Below are 14,346 nucleotides of genomic sequence, written 5' to 3'. Positions count from 1 at the left end.
GGGCTCGCTTACGCTTGTGGTGTGGTCTGAAGAGCGATCCCCATTATGTGACCTCCTCACCGGCTGTTTTAACCCATAAACACAAGCACTGCTGCGCCTTGAGGGGTGGTAGCAGCAAGGCCCCATTTAGCACAACAGTGGGTATAATATTGGGGTTGCAAAGCATAATGGTCGCACATGAACACCCCCTTCCTCTGCCTTGCAGCCACATGTTTTACCGCAGAGCTGTTAGGCCTCATTGACATGGGGTGTACTGAGCTGCACAATTATTGTTAAAAAATCTCGATTCAACTCCCCTTACAATCTTAATCCGGCATTTCCACGATTCATATAACAAGTGCAAAGCAATTCTCTGCTCAGAGCTGTCAAAAAAAAAAAAAAGCCGGCAAAGTCTATCACAACATAGCTTAGTGCTGAGCAATAAAAAGAAACATTGTATCATTTGGTCCTTTTAGATTAAAGGGATGAACTTCGGTGGTAAATGAGGGTAGTTTAAACCTTTTTCTGACACCTGTTGCTAGGGGTGCAACGGATCGTCACCAATCCGTGATCCAAACGCTCCGCTGCCTTCAGGCATCGGAAAGGCCGCAGCTTCGGCCTAGCTCCGGAGCGGTGGCCATCTTGGTACACCTGGCGGCGGCCGCTATTTCATCAGGAAGTGACGTTTCGTCCCCGCCATCTTGCTACACCCCACACTCCTGCACGGTAATGATAGAGTGAGAAGGGGGCAAGCGGACACATTGTTACACCCACCGGAGTTTTAGATTTCAGCGTTATTTTCAACACAAAATGGAGCCTATATGCTTAAATACAGTATTTGTAAATCCAACGGACTGTTTAGATGTTAAATTTTAAAAGCAGCAGCAAACCTGCTGACCTTACATGGTTGCTAATGTGACAGAACACCTCTGATTTTCACATTTAACATTAAATGTGAAAATCAGAGGTGTTCTGTCACATTAGCAACCATGTAAGGTCAGCAGGTTTGCTGCTGCTTTTAAAATTTAACATCTAAACAGTCCGTTGGATTTACAAATACTGTATTTAAGCATATAAGCTCCATTTTGTGTTGAAAATAACGCTGAAATCTAAAACTCCGGTGGGTGTAACAATGTGTCCGCTTGCCCCCTTCTCACTCTATCATTACTGTGCAGGAGTGTGGGGTGTAGCAAGATGGCGGTGACGAAACGTCACTTCCTGATGAGATAGCGGCCGCAGTCCGTCGCATTTACAAATACTGTATTTAAGCATATAAGCTCCGTTTAGTGTTGAAAATAACTGTGAAATCTAAAACTCTGGTGGGTGTAACAAGATTTGTTTTTTGGTTTTTTTGCTGATCCGAAAAACGATCTGATCTGTGACTCTGATCCGAGGAACGATCCGATCCTTGAGTTTTTTGATCCGTTGCACTCCTACTTGTTGCTTACAAGTTAAAAAAAAAATAAAAAATCAATATTTTTTGCTAGAAAATTATATATATATTTTTTTAGCAGAGACCCCAGAGAATAAAATGCCGGTTGTTGCAATATTTTATGTCACACTGTATTTGTGCAGCAGTCTTTCAAACGCAATTTTTGGGGGTAAAATACATTTCAGCGAATTAAAACTAAACAGTAAAGTTAGCCCAATTTTTTTGTATAATGTGAAAGATGATATTACGCTGAGAATCGTGATCTTTATTCTAAGCAAAAAAATAGTGATTCACATTTTATCCAGAATCGTGCAGCTCTAGGTTTACTACAGAGTACACCACTGCGAGGGCTGCGTTTACCCACATGGGGATGCACAGGTGTTTCATGCAGGCAGTCCCATTGATGTCAACTGGGACACAGTGACTGCACAGACACTGCTTTCAATTTGGTGTCTGCATTCGGGGATCTGCACCGCTGCGTTCAAACTGACATCAATGGGATTGTCTGCATGGTACACCTGTGCATCCCGATGCAGGGGCATACGCTGTAGTACACCCTGTGAGAACAAGGCATAATAGTGTGGATGAAGAAAGCCACATTGCCAGCCATTGTGTTCAGGCACCCACCACTGCCTCAGTACAGTGGCACTGCCAGATAGTATGCAGTAAATGTTCAGCTGATAAAATTTCCACCCAACTCAGTCAATTTGAAAATTAACATTTGATTAGCCAGGTCATCCGTGAATTTCAGTTGATTCCACCAGAATTGGCTGAAACTGGAGCCATCTTTGTCTTTAAGCTGGTAAATTTTCATATGAAAAGTCTTGTCAGTACATTCGATAATGCCATCAGAGTATTGACGAATGTCGTTCAAAAGCACTTGAAAATTTTGATTGCTTTTATCATTCGATTTTGAAATGAATAGAATTTCCCCAAATGAAAACCACCTCCACTGTTAGAATTTTGTTTGAGAAAAATTCCCATCCTGCTCCTTCAAAAAAAAAAAAAAACTCAATAAAGTGTCATTCATTCAGTGTTCTGTGAATGAAAAACTACAAGTCCCGACAGCTTTAGTAGTTGTCGGCTTGTAGTTCTCAATGTGGCACTGTGGTAGTTCATGGATTCCTCCTGTCAGTAATTTTTTGCTTGCCTGTACAAGGTACGAGCAAGTAGATACACCAACAGATCTGCAGGAGTCCTTTATGGCATCAGTCATCTGCTGATCGTTAGTGCAATGCTTTACAGGCTCCTACAACAAAAAATAATAAACGCACATTTTTTTTTTTTTACCTGCAAAATGTGCATTTATTATTTTTTGTGAAAAGGTGAACTTATCCTTTAAGTCACTACAGTCAAAAAAAAAAAAATGAAAAAAAAAAAAAAAAATTGTCAAATTTGACTCCATTAGCTTTTACAAAATTGAACGCACGCCTGGCAAAATAAAGTTTTTCTAACAAAATGCTACTGGTATGGACAGCTTTACTCTCCTCTAAATGACCAGATCTTAAAGCGGAGGTCTGCCCACCGCTGCAAAAATTACAAGCCAGCAGCTACACATACTGCAGCTGCTGGCTTTTAATAATAGGACACCGACTTGTCCTGGAGTCCAGTGATGTCCATCAGCTGTCGCTGCCATTGCGGGTAGGGGAACCCGGCAGTGTAGCCTTACGGCATCACGCCGGGACCCTACTGCGCATGCATAAGGCTCCGCTCCTCTCTCCTACTGGCCCGGCGGCAGGGGAAGGATGAGGGAGCCAAGCGATGACGTCAACGGCCGTGGCTCCCAAAAGTGGGAACAGGATACCTGTCAAAGACAGGTATCCGCTCCCCCCCCCCCGAAAGGTACCAAATGTGGCACCAGAGGGGGGGGGGGTGACAAATGAGCGGAAGTTCCACTTTTGGGTGGAACTCCACTTTAAGCCTCGTACACACGTTCAGATTTTCGGACGACCGTTCGGCCGTTATTTGTTGCATGCTAGTCTCATGTCGAAAGTGAAGAGGTTACTTACAATACGAAAATTTTCGTACGCCAGAATACAACGTAATGTGTTGAATAGTTTTGTGTGTATTGAATAGTTTTGTGTGTATTCTTTTGTTTCGGAGCATGCATAGTCTTGCTCTTATGTTTTTTTTTTTTTTGTTTTTTTTTGGGCCTTAATTAAACAAAAATCGGACGTTGAGCTCATGTACAACAAAAATTTTATAGTCTGCACATCCAGCTTTTGTCTAACGAAAAACCGGGATCAGCAGTCGGAAGCAACATACCAACGAGCCGAAATTCGGCAGAACGTTCATCAGACGAAAATTTACTTCCGATTTTCGTATCGTTTGTACGGGCCCTAAGTCTCAACAAAATCTATTTTTATGACAATCCAAGAAATCCCAGCCAATGGCTGCAATGGTTAGCTATTGTTTAAAATAGTGTTGGTTCACATCTTTGCAATGTGGTGATGTCATTGTGCGTTATAGGGCCAACTGATGACAATAAAAGGCCGTGACAATCCATGATTGTGCATATAAAAAAGCATGAGAACGCACAGAGAAAGGTGTGATTCCAGACTAAAGGTATACTTTCCAGGAGAGGTGTAAACCCTTTACAGATTCCACATAGCTGTGTTGACTTTGCACAGCAACCATACTGTGATCACAAGTACAGCCAATTCCAGCTGACGTTTCTGTTGAAAGCAATGAGTAGCACACAAAGTAAAGTAGCAGTCACACCTTTCCTTACATCATTTCATACATTTTTACAAGCGTTATCAATAATAATGTGTTTGCATATGCCACCTTTGTCATCAATAGGCTCTATAAAGGTGCATTAATGCATCAAGAAATGGACAATGCATGTCAACACATCACACAGATGTAAATTAACACTATTAAAAACATTGGATAACCCATGTACATGCATTGTGGGTTAAACCGTATACGTGTGAAGGAGCTATTGCACACAGGTGCTTCTACGAATCCAGAGCCCCTTCAGCATTTATTTACGCCTAAATGTTTTATCGCAAAATGACCATAGCCTGACAACACTCAAGATGATGAAAACCATTACTCTCAGACACCCAAAAAAAAAAAAAAGCGTGAAAAACAAGCATTTATGCGCGCTTTTTAGCCGCTCCCATTTAAGGGCTGTCACTTATGGGGGCAAATGAATCTATTAGAAGCTCAGCAGTCCATACTTGCTTTTCACCGGTTTTGCAGAATGCACTGCATGTGACTGGGATAAAGTCTGTCCTCTCTGAAAGATTGTTTTGCAGACTTTGCTCCACAATTGTGCAACTCTCTGGGTCGTATGTGAATGTTTCACCTTTTCTAGCTGGTAAATAAATACTCACATGCTGTAAATTTAAGGCCTTCTTGGGACTGCTGACACTTTACTGTCTACGTTATGTGACTGCAATCCAACTGGTTGCTCACTAATATTGTATATCGTATTGCCAGGCTATGTCAGGGTGGGTGCAAGTTTGCCTTTAACACCCATTCATCTATATTATATATGCAAGCATAAGGTCCCATTTTTGCTGTTCCATTTTAATTTTACACATTTAAAAACGCATGTGTCATGGTTTGCCATAAGAAACATAGCTTCTGAGTGCTGCAGTCAGGGCAGTACAGCCTGCTCACCTGTACGGGGCCCAGGTCCCATCAGTTCAATTGGGTGGCCTGGGCACTAGATGAACAGGAGGGCCAGCTGTACTGCCTTTTCACTGAAACCGATCCAGCTGTGGCGCCCCCCAACTTCTCTTCCTCTCCCCTCCTATCAGTTGCTGCAGGGGGAGCCACAGGGGGATCAGTTCCAGTATCTGCATCCCCCCCCCCCATCCATAACTACAGGAAAGGGACACAGGACAGAGGGGACAGGGACACAGGACAGAGGGGGGATACATCCACACATACTGCCATTGTCAGGCCTGCTGGTCCACAATACATGACTGCTTACAAGCATATGCTCATATATAACCAATACATTGCCCAAAAATGGACACAGGTGCTGCTTAAATTCATTGTAAACGCTACTTTTTTTTTTTTTAATACAAAGAGGTCAATTCACTGAGGCTGGGTTCACGCTTGTGCGATCACAGACATCGCACGCGATTCACACCACATTGCTGTGCAGATCATATGCGATGCGAATTCAGCCATACAAACTGTCCTATTCGCACCAAAATGTTGCAGTACCCTTTTTATGGTCCGCACTGGAATCGGATCACATAGGCATTCACATCTATGCTGATTCCTGTACTATTTCACAGTTAGCACTGGGCACCTGATGAACACAGGAGGGCCAGCTGTACTGCCTTTTCGCTGAAACCGATCCCCCCTGTGGCCCCCCCTGTGGCGCCCCCTGCAGCGCAGCCAACTTCTCTTCCTCTCCCCTCCTAACAGTTGCTGCAGGGGAAGCCACAGGGGGATCAGTTCCAGTATCTGCATCCCCCCCCCCCCCCCCCACATCCATAACTGAAGCATAGTAAACTGTGATTTCTAACAGCAGCACTGAGTTTTAAAAAAATCATCTCTGTTTTTCTCTGAGTTTTGGTGTTAGGAGGCCCATAAAGTCAATGGCAGTGCCTCAAACTAGGAATAGACCGCCACCCCCCATGACGCACTGTGTAGTACCCTGAGGCCTCCTGGGATGCATGATGCAAGTATCCTACAAGGCTGCGGGCAGCAGATGTGTCATTCTCTCCTAGGTGAAGAGTCAAGAAGTGCAGGGATGTGCCCCCCCCCCCCCCCCCCCCAAAAAAAAAAAAAAAAAAAAAAAAACGTCCAACTATCCACTCCATTTTCTAAATTCAAAACAGCATTACGAGTCGCACATCAAAATGCAAACACACCAAAGAAACTCACAATGAGGCACGACAACATACCTACCCAATGCTACAAAAAAAAAAAAAAAAAAAAAAAAAAAGAAAAAAAGAAAAGAGCGCACCTCCACACACAGGCACAGATCTAAATGGGCCCTTAATGTATTCTACAACGTACAAACATATGGAATGCAGTTCACCCAGTGGTCACTATGCAGCTTATGCAAGAACAGTACTATTACTACATCTAACAATGTATTTACAGCAACAGCATTGTAGCTACATATACATGTCTGATGGTCCAAGCTGACCATAAATAGATCGATTTTTTAGTCAGCCAGCTGGTTGATCAAAACAAATGGATTCCCCCATCCACACATTTGAGGTCTATGAAGAAATCCTCCCTGCTGTTCTATTGTATTCTGATAGCGAAACTCCTCTGCTGTCAGAATCTACTGATCAGTGCCGTCGCCAATAGGCTGCAAGCACCGATCGAACAAAAATATACCAACAGTCCCGATCGAGAGGAGTCAATCATTAGAGTGACAAATAGGAACGGCCATAGATGGATTGAAATTTGAACGGTCTGCTGAAGCAGGTGAATTTCGATCCATCTATGCTCAGCTTTATTCTCTGACATCCTAATGGTGGCCATACTCGCTTCAATTTTACTATCTGATCAACATATGGTCCAATCAAAAACGAACGACAAACAATCAAAAAGGCATAACTTCCCTTCCAATCGCATTAGACCTGATTTGATCGAACTGCCATGTGATAAATGATATCATGTTGCTTTGAGATGCTTTGATGGGATTCTGATTGATCAGATTATGAGACTGCAAGGTGAAAATAGAGATGCAAGACAATATCTTCCTACGATCGATCGAAATCCCTGCTTGTAGCATATCGATCGAATGGCTTCTCCGCTATAAATCCTATGGGGAGAGCTGGATTGGAGAAGAAATTGACGAGAAGTGTGTATGGTCACCAGATGACAGACTTGGGGGAAATGACTTGCACAAAATCCATGGGTTACTATGGGATGCCAGTGCTGCAAAGCTTTTCTCCTGCTTGCACACACTGAAATCAGAGCTGTGTAAAGGACTGGAAATAGCAAGCTGTCAGCTGGGTGATGTGCCCAGCATTCCTGCCCATGTTCTGAGGATGGAGCTCTGCACCCACCAACACACATACACCATCACCCTCTGCACAGGGCACATCCAGCCAAGGTCCCCCATCACAGTGCCCACCTAGCCACCCATCTACCTACCTCCAGCTGATTGCTCCAGCCTGGCACAGCGACCAGCCTCCTCATCCTGACAGCCGATGATGATCAGCACTCTCAATCCAAAACCGAAATTAAAACTTCGCCTTATCTCAACTCCTAATCCAGGCTTCCTAATCACACCTCTTCTTCTTCTCCCTTCTGACATTTATTTCGTAACAGGCTCTGCTTCCTGGAATTGTGTGCTGAGACCTGAGAGCCATCCACACAACACACAGACCCAGTCCCAATGTGCAGTGCAGTGCAGTGTGCCCGGAGATCAGGAGGAAGTTACTTACCAATAGTAACAGATCGCAGGATCAAAACTAAAACTGACGGCTCCAGATCGAAAGCAAAACAAGGAGAGGAAAGTGAGAGAGAGCTGAACCCGGAGAGAGATCCCCCTCCCAGGATTTGTTTGTTTCGTGTTTGCTCAGCACAAGGACAGGGAAGGGAGGAGGAGGAGCCTCCTTCTCATTGGTGAGCCCGCCCCCCGACACAGCCATTCTCTGCACAAGGCAATTTCATTTTCACTTCCCTCTCCTCTCCTCTGCTGGCTTCTCACTGAGGAGGAAAGGGCGGACAACCAGAGGCCCCAGGGGACAGGGACACAGGACAGGGAAGACAGAGGCCACAGGGACACAGGACAGGGGCCCCAGAGGACAGGGACAGAGGCCCCAGGGGACACAGGACAAGGAAGACAGAGGCCCCAGGGGACACAGGATAGGGGGGACAGAGGCCACAGGACAGGGACAGAGGCCCCAGGGGACACAGGACAGGGGGGACAGAGGCCACAGGACAGGGACAGAGGCCCCAGGGGACACAGGACAGGGGGGACAGAGGCCACAGGACAGGGACAGAGGCCCCAGGGGACACAGGACAGGGGGGACAGAGGCCCCAGGGGACAGGGAAGACAGGACAGGGGCCCTAGAGGACAGGGACAGAGGCCCCAGGGGGGACAGAGGCCATAGGAACACAGGACAGGGCACAGGGACAGAGGGGACACAGGACAGAGGCCCCAGGGGACACAGGACAGAGACCCCAGGGGGCAGGGACACAGGACAGAGGCCCCAGGGGGCAGGGACACAGGACAGAGACCCCAGGGGGCAGGGACACAGGACAAAGACCCCAGGGGACAGGGACACAGGACAGAGGCCCCAGGGGACGGGGGGACAGGGACATAGGACGGGGGGAGATACATCCACACATACTGCCACTGTCAGGCCTGCTGGTCCACAATACATGACTGCTGAGAAGCATATGCTCATATATAACCAATACATTGTCCAAAAATGGACACAGGTGCTGCTTAAATTCATTGTAGACTCTATTTTTTTTTTTAATACAAAGGGGTCAATTCACTGAGGCTAGGTTCACACTTGTGCGATCACAGACATCGCACGTGATTCACACCACATTGTTGTGCAGATCACATGCGATGCAAATTCAGCCATACAAACTGTCGCATTCACACCAAAATGTTGCAGGACCCTTTTTTTGGTCCGCACTGGAATCGGATCACATGGGTGTTCACATCAATTTACACATTACACATTTAATAAAATTCATGCAGTATTTATCTCTTAGACCCCTTTCACACTGAGGCAGTTTTCAGGCATTTTAGCGCTAGAAATAGCGTCTGAAAACTGCTTCCCATGTTGCCCAAATGGGAAAGCCTGAGTGCTTTCACACTGGGGCGGTGCGCTTGCGGGAAATTAGAAAATGTCCTGCAAGCCGCATTTTTGGGGTGGTTTGAGAGTGCTGTATACAGCCCCTGCCCATTTCAATGAATGGGCAGCGCTTCCGAAGCGCCTGAAATGCACTTCGGAAGCGGCGCAACACGGGCGTTTTTAACCCCTACTTCGACCGCCAGTGAGGGTTAAAAGCACCCCGCTAGCGGCCGAAAAGCGCTAAAACGAGCGGCTCTTTACCGCTAATGCACAGGCGGCCCAGTGTGAAAAGGGTCTTAGTGAATTGACCCCAAAATGGTCTATGGTTGTCTGTTCTGTGCCATGGAATGGCACAGAGCAGCCCTGAACTTCCTCTTCTTGGGTCCCTCACTAGCGCTCCTGGCTCCACCTCTTCTTGGTGTGACCCCATAGGAAGCCACTTGCTGTGGAGGCACACTTGTGGGCTCAGCACTGGCCCCCCACTCCGTCACAGGATTCAACTGACAACAGCAGGAGCCAATGGCCCCTTCCTCAGCAAAGCTTGTGAGACCGGGAAGTGAGAGGAGAGAGCCGCTACAGATGGGCTCAGAGCTCGACAGTGTTGCCAACCTACCAGATTGAAATTACTGACACAACACCCAAAATTTACTGGCACAGCCACGTTTTTACTGGCATTTCCTAAAGTTACAAAATACAGTTTTAAGTGCAAATTTCAGTATTTACAGTAGAACTATAGGAAAAACTTTTTCCTGGTGCTTCCATGGCAGCATACCTGTGACAAGATCCGCCTTGGCTCCTCCCTCAGGACCAGTGAATATTATAAAAGAAAAGGATTAGTGCACTCCCAGCATTTTCCTTTTTTTCCCTCATACCTCATGGTCAGTGAATGGTGGTCGAACGTCCCTTACCTCTGCAGTCGACAGCTTCCAGCTGGGTTCAAGCCTCTCCCAGGTGCAGTCTCTATTCTTGGGCAGCTAAATGTGCTGATAAGATAGGGAGTGCCTTCTTTGGGTCTTTTGGGACAGCAGTTGTCTCTTAACTAAGAGCTCCTATCTGCATTTATATACTGGCATTTGCTCAAACCTGCAGCAGAGAAAGCAGCTATATCTATTTTTCACTTAGCCTTCCATTTCTCCCTCCTGTTATCCATTCTCTCTCGCTTTCCTTGCGTTCCTCTCTCTCTTTCTCGCTCTCTTCCTCCCCCACGACCTTCCCCTCCTTGTGATATTGTACCTTCATTCCTTGCGCCGGCTTTTCTGAGTCCCTGTGTCTTCCTGCCCGCTCTGCGCATGCACAGACAGCAGGAGTCGGCTTGGTGTGTCGGGCGGGCCGTATAGGTCCTAGTGCCGCCGGCCATGCCTGCACGGTCTGACCTGAGGTTGCGGTGGCCATCTGAAATAGGGGCAAATTTTACATTTTTTGCCCTTTGTCAAAATAATTTTTAGAGGGTTGTATCATCCACAGATGTCCCACCCCTCTCCATTGTTTATTACTGGGGGTTTTCAGCATGGTAGCCTGTTTTCATCTGAGGAGGTTGCCTATGCGGGGAGCTCCTGGAGGGGACCCTGTTTTTAGCCAACGGTAAATGTAATTTCTTTCTTTTCTTTACTCAGGAACATAATTTCCTTGCTCCAGCTGAAATACCAGTCGTTAACTCCTTTATCTTTCTCTAGCTGCTTTTTCTGTGTGTTAATAAGCAGTACGCCATCCGAACAAGACCCTCTCCAACTTTAGGTAGGGGCCGTCGTCCAGGTGAAAAAAAAGAGAGCACTTATGCTGGTATGTTTATGTATTTCAGCCTTGTACGCGAGAAGAAGTCCAAGCAGACATCGAGGCGACATAAACAAACCTATGAAGACCCCAACCAGACCAGGATACCATGCAAGCGGCGAGGGTTCATCCATGAAAAAACATAGGGGTTGATTTACTAAAGCCAAATCCACTCTGCACTGCAAGTGCATTTGAAAGTGCAGTCGCTGTAAATCTGAGGGGAAGATCTGAAATTAGGGGAAGCTCTGCTGATTTTATCATCCAATCATGTACAAGCAAAAATGCTGTTTTTTATTTTCCTTGCATGTCTCACTTAGATCTACAATGACTGCACTTCCAAGTGCACTTGCAGTGCAAAGTGGATTTGCCTTTAGTAAATAACCCCCATAGTTCTTCACATTCAAAAAGATCCAGCCCAGCTAGTGGAACACAGGTGGATGCAGTGGCCTACACAAGTGGTCATCAACCCTGTCCTCAGGGCCCACTAACAGGCCAGGTTTTATGTATTACCTTGGGGAGATCCAGACTAGAATACTGCAATCACTGAGCAGTAAATGATATCACCTGTGATGTATTTCAGTTATCTTGCAAACCTGGCCTGTTAGTGGGCCCTGAGGACAGGGTTGATGACCACTGGCCTACACTATCAAGATATGGTTGGATGGCAAATCATCAAACGAGTCATCTTTTCTCCAGTTTAGGCGCCTTATTCAACACCGCAAAAGGGACAGTGTCCCTGCCATCTCAGAAAGTGTAGGTGATCATTCAGAAAGTAAGGAGAGTGAGGACATGGTCCTAGATAACAGCCTCGAGCTAACTCAACTGAATAGGGATTTTTGTATCCAGATGGTCCCATGGATACCTCAGGCACCTTTTAGCTAGAATTCCTGAAGCAATGGAGCAAACCGTATATCCCAGTCCAGATATCAAACAAATTTGATGCACAGGAGTCTGCACTAGTGGACAAAGAGGGAGATGCCTCTAAAGCCACATCCATTAAGGCATGTCTTCTGGACCACAGTTACCACAGACGCCAATGCAATAAGCTAGGAGGCACATTGCAACCAGATGTTAGTTCAAGAGAGATGGGCGTTCAATGCGGCAGACATCATTGCAAATATCCTGGAAATCCAGGTGGCTTATCTTGCATCAACAGCATTTGCTCTCTTAGATCAAGGATAAATCAGTTCTGATTTGGATAGACAATAGAGCTGCAATATCATACATACATCACCAAGGAGGAACCAACAACAGTTCCTTACTAAGGAAAGTGGAACCCATCTTCATTTGGGCAGAGGGGAATCTGAAGGACCGAAATGTAGTCTATCTTCCAGCCCACTTAAACACTGATGCCGATCACCTATCCCAACGATTCCTGGATCCCAACAAATGGTCCCTACAACCGAAGTTATTTAGTTGGATTATGGGCCAGTGGACCTTTCCTGAACTGCATCCTTTTGCTACAGCAAGCAATACCAAGCTGCGGAGGTTTATTTCACATCTACCTCACCCTTGGGCAGAAGCAATAGATGCCCTGTCAAGTCCTTGGGCATGCAATCTAATTTAGGCCTCCTCTGGCCACCTACCTCAAATTCTCTCGAGACTTGCAATATCAACAATAAACGGTGATAACAGTCCTGCCATATTTGCAGGGAGACTCATGATTCCCTAGGGCAATATTTCTTAGTGTCCAGCCTCCGGTAAATATTCCTCTGATACCCTTTCTTCTGGCTCGAGGCATCACACCCATCAGAACAGATTGAACCTTCACATTAGAATATTAAAACAGAGGCTTTAATCATTAGGATGTTCCTCCAGAGTTGTTTCAACTCTGCTCAAAGCACAGGAGTCTTCAATGAACAATAAGAGTGACAAGGTTTGGAATAAGTTTAGATCTTTCACGAATGGCAAAACTTTAATCCTGATGTAGCCTCTTCCTCCCGACTCCTTGACTTCCTGCAAGTAGACCTTGATTTAGGATTAAGCAATTTAAAGGTACAGCTGGTGGTAATCTCTGGTGTGACAACAAGAGATGGGCCAAAGATCCTTTAATAATCAAATTCTTCAAGACAGTCAAGAAGTTAAGCCCACCCATTAAAACAAATCTTTCCCACTTGGGATCTCTCTATCACTTTGGAGCCCTTATCCAAACAGCATTTTGCCCCATCTGATTCAGCATCCTTGTGGAATCTTATTTGGAAACTATTTTTCTTTGTGGTGATGGCATCGGACTGGGGAGTATCAGAACTTCAGGCTCTGGGATCAGAAGACAATAATATTATTTTTTGTACTCAGATAGAGTGGAACTTAGAACGGTAAATGGATTCATCCCTAAGTTCTCCTTTTCCTCTACTATCTCCGAGCCTTAGGCCCTGCCGATCTTTTCAGATCCAATTTTGGCCTTCTTCACGAAACCGATATTACTTCGGTACTAAGACACTATCTACAAGCCACAACTCCCTTCAGACTTTCATCTAACCTATTTGTAATACTCCAAAAAAAAAAAGACAGGGGTAAAGAAGCATCATCTGGGGCCCATTCCGGGACTGCAGTATCCATCATGCCTAGTCATGTCTGTGAATATCAGAGCTTTACAATACCTCATGGGACATGTGGTTCTGCGGCAGCTGGGGAGCCATAGTTTGCAGATCCCTGCTCTAGTACAATAGTTTCATGGATAATCAAGTTGGTTAAGAAGGTGTACAGGGATAGGGGACTGGAACCCCCTCTTCAGTTGGGCTGTATGCCACCCGGTTGTTTTCTGCTTCTTGGACGGCCAGAGCCGACATATCCATCAAAACGATGTAAAGGGTAGCATCATGGTCATCCCAACATGCGTTTACGAGATGTTACAGAGTAGACCTGGCAGCTTTCCCATCTGTAGAAACTGGCATACAGGTTATTAGGCCAGCATTTGCCTATTTTAAATTCTTTTTTACATCTTTTACTATGCATCATCCAACCCATTTCAGCTTATTTGTCACAGGTATGCTGCTACGGAGGCACCAGGAAAATAGTTTCATACTTACCATAATTTTCTTTTCCTGGTGCCTACCCATGGCAGCATACAGTCCCATTCTCGGTATGCTATATTACGTAGAATGTGTGCACTAATCCTTTTCTTTTATAATATTCACTGGTCCTGAGGGAGGAGCCAAGGCAGAGCTTGTCACAGGTATGCTGCCATGGATAGGCACCAGGAAAAGAAAATTATGTCAGATTTTTTTGCCATCTGTGTCCCATTGTGGAGATTTGCTTCCTGTCCCATAGCCAAACACGAAGTGAGAGGAAATTCCTTGGGAACCACAGGCCCCCAGAACTAATGCCCCCATCAGAAGATTTCCCCTCTATTACTTTTCTGGGGACAACCCAAAATGATGGATCTTCTTTTAGTTTCACTTCCAATGATAATGGTAA

The 14,346-nt window shown here is 45.6% G+C and overlaps 1 protein-coding gene across 2 annotated transcripts in view; it reads right to left on the bottom strand.

The window, feature by feature from the left end:
• IRF2 (interferon regulatory factor 2) overlaps positions 1-7,958 on the bottom strand; it is a 102,259-nt gene extending 94,301 nt beyond the window's left edge. Inside the window, exon 1 of one of the 2 annotated variants that reach the window (XM_073607084.1) lies at positions 7,789-7,958. Coding sequence is in view for 1 of the 2 variants with exons in the window: in XM_073607077.1 (XP_073463178.1) it covers positions 7,496-7,540 (45 nt within the window). In the remaining variant the exon portion in view is untranslated. The other variant, XM_073607077.1, reaches the window with a different exon arrangement.
• Between the last annotated feature and the right edge of the window lie 6,388 nt (positions 7,959-14,346).

This window comes from Aquarana catesbeiana, linkage group LG01 (genome assembly GCF_042186555.1).
Source record: "Aquarana catesbeiana isolate 2022-GZ linkage group LG01, ASM4218655v1, whole genome shotgun sequence".
In the NCBI taxonomy this organism is placed as follows: Eukaryota; Metazoa; Chordata; class Amphibia; order Anura; family Ranidae; genus Aquarana; species Aquarana catesbeiana.
Note: the sequence above shows the minus strand (reverse complement) of the source record. Positions and strands in the feature narration are given on the sequence as shown.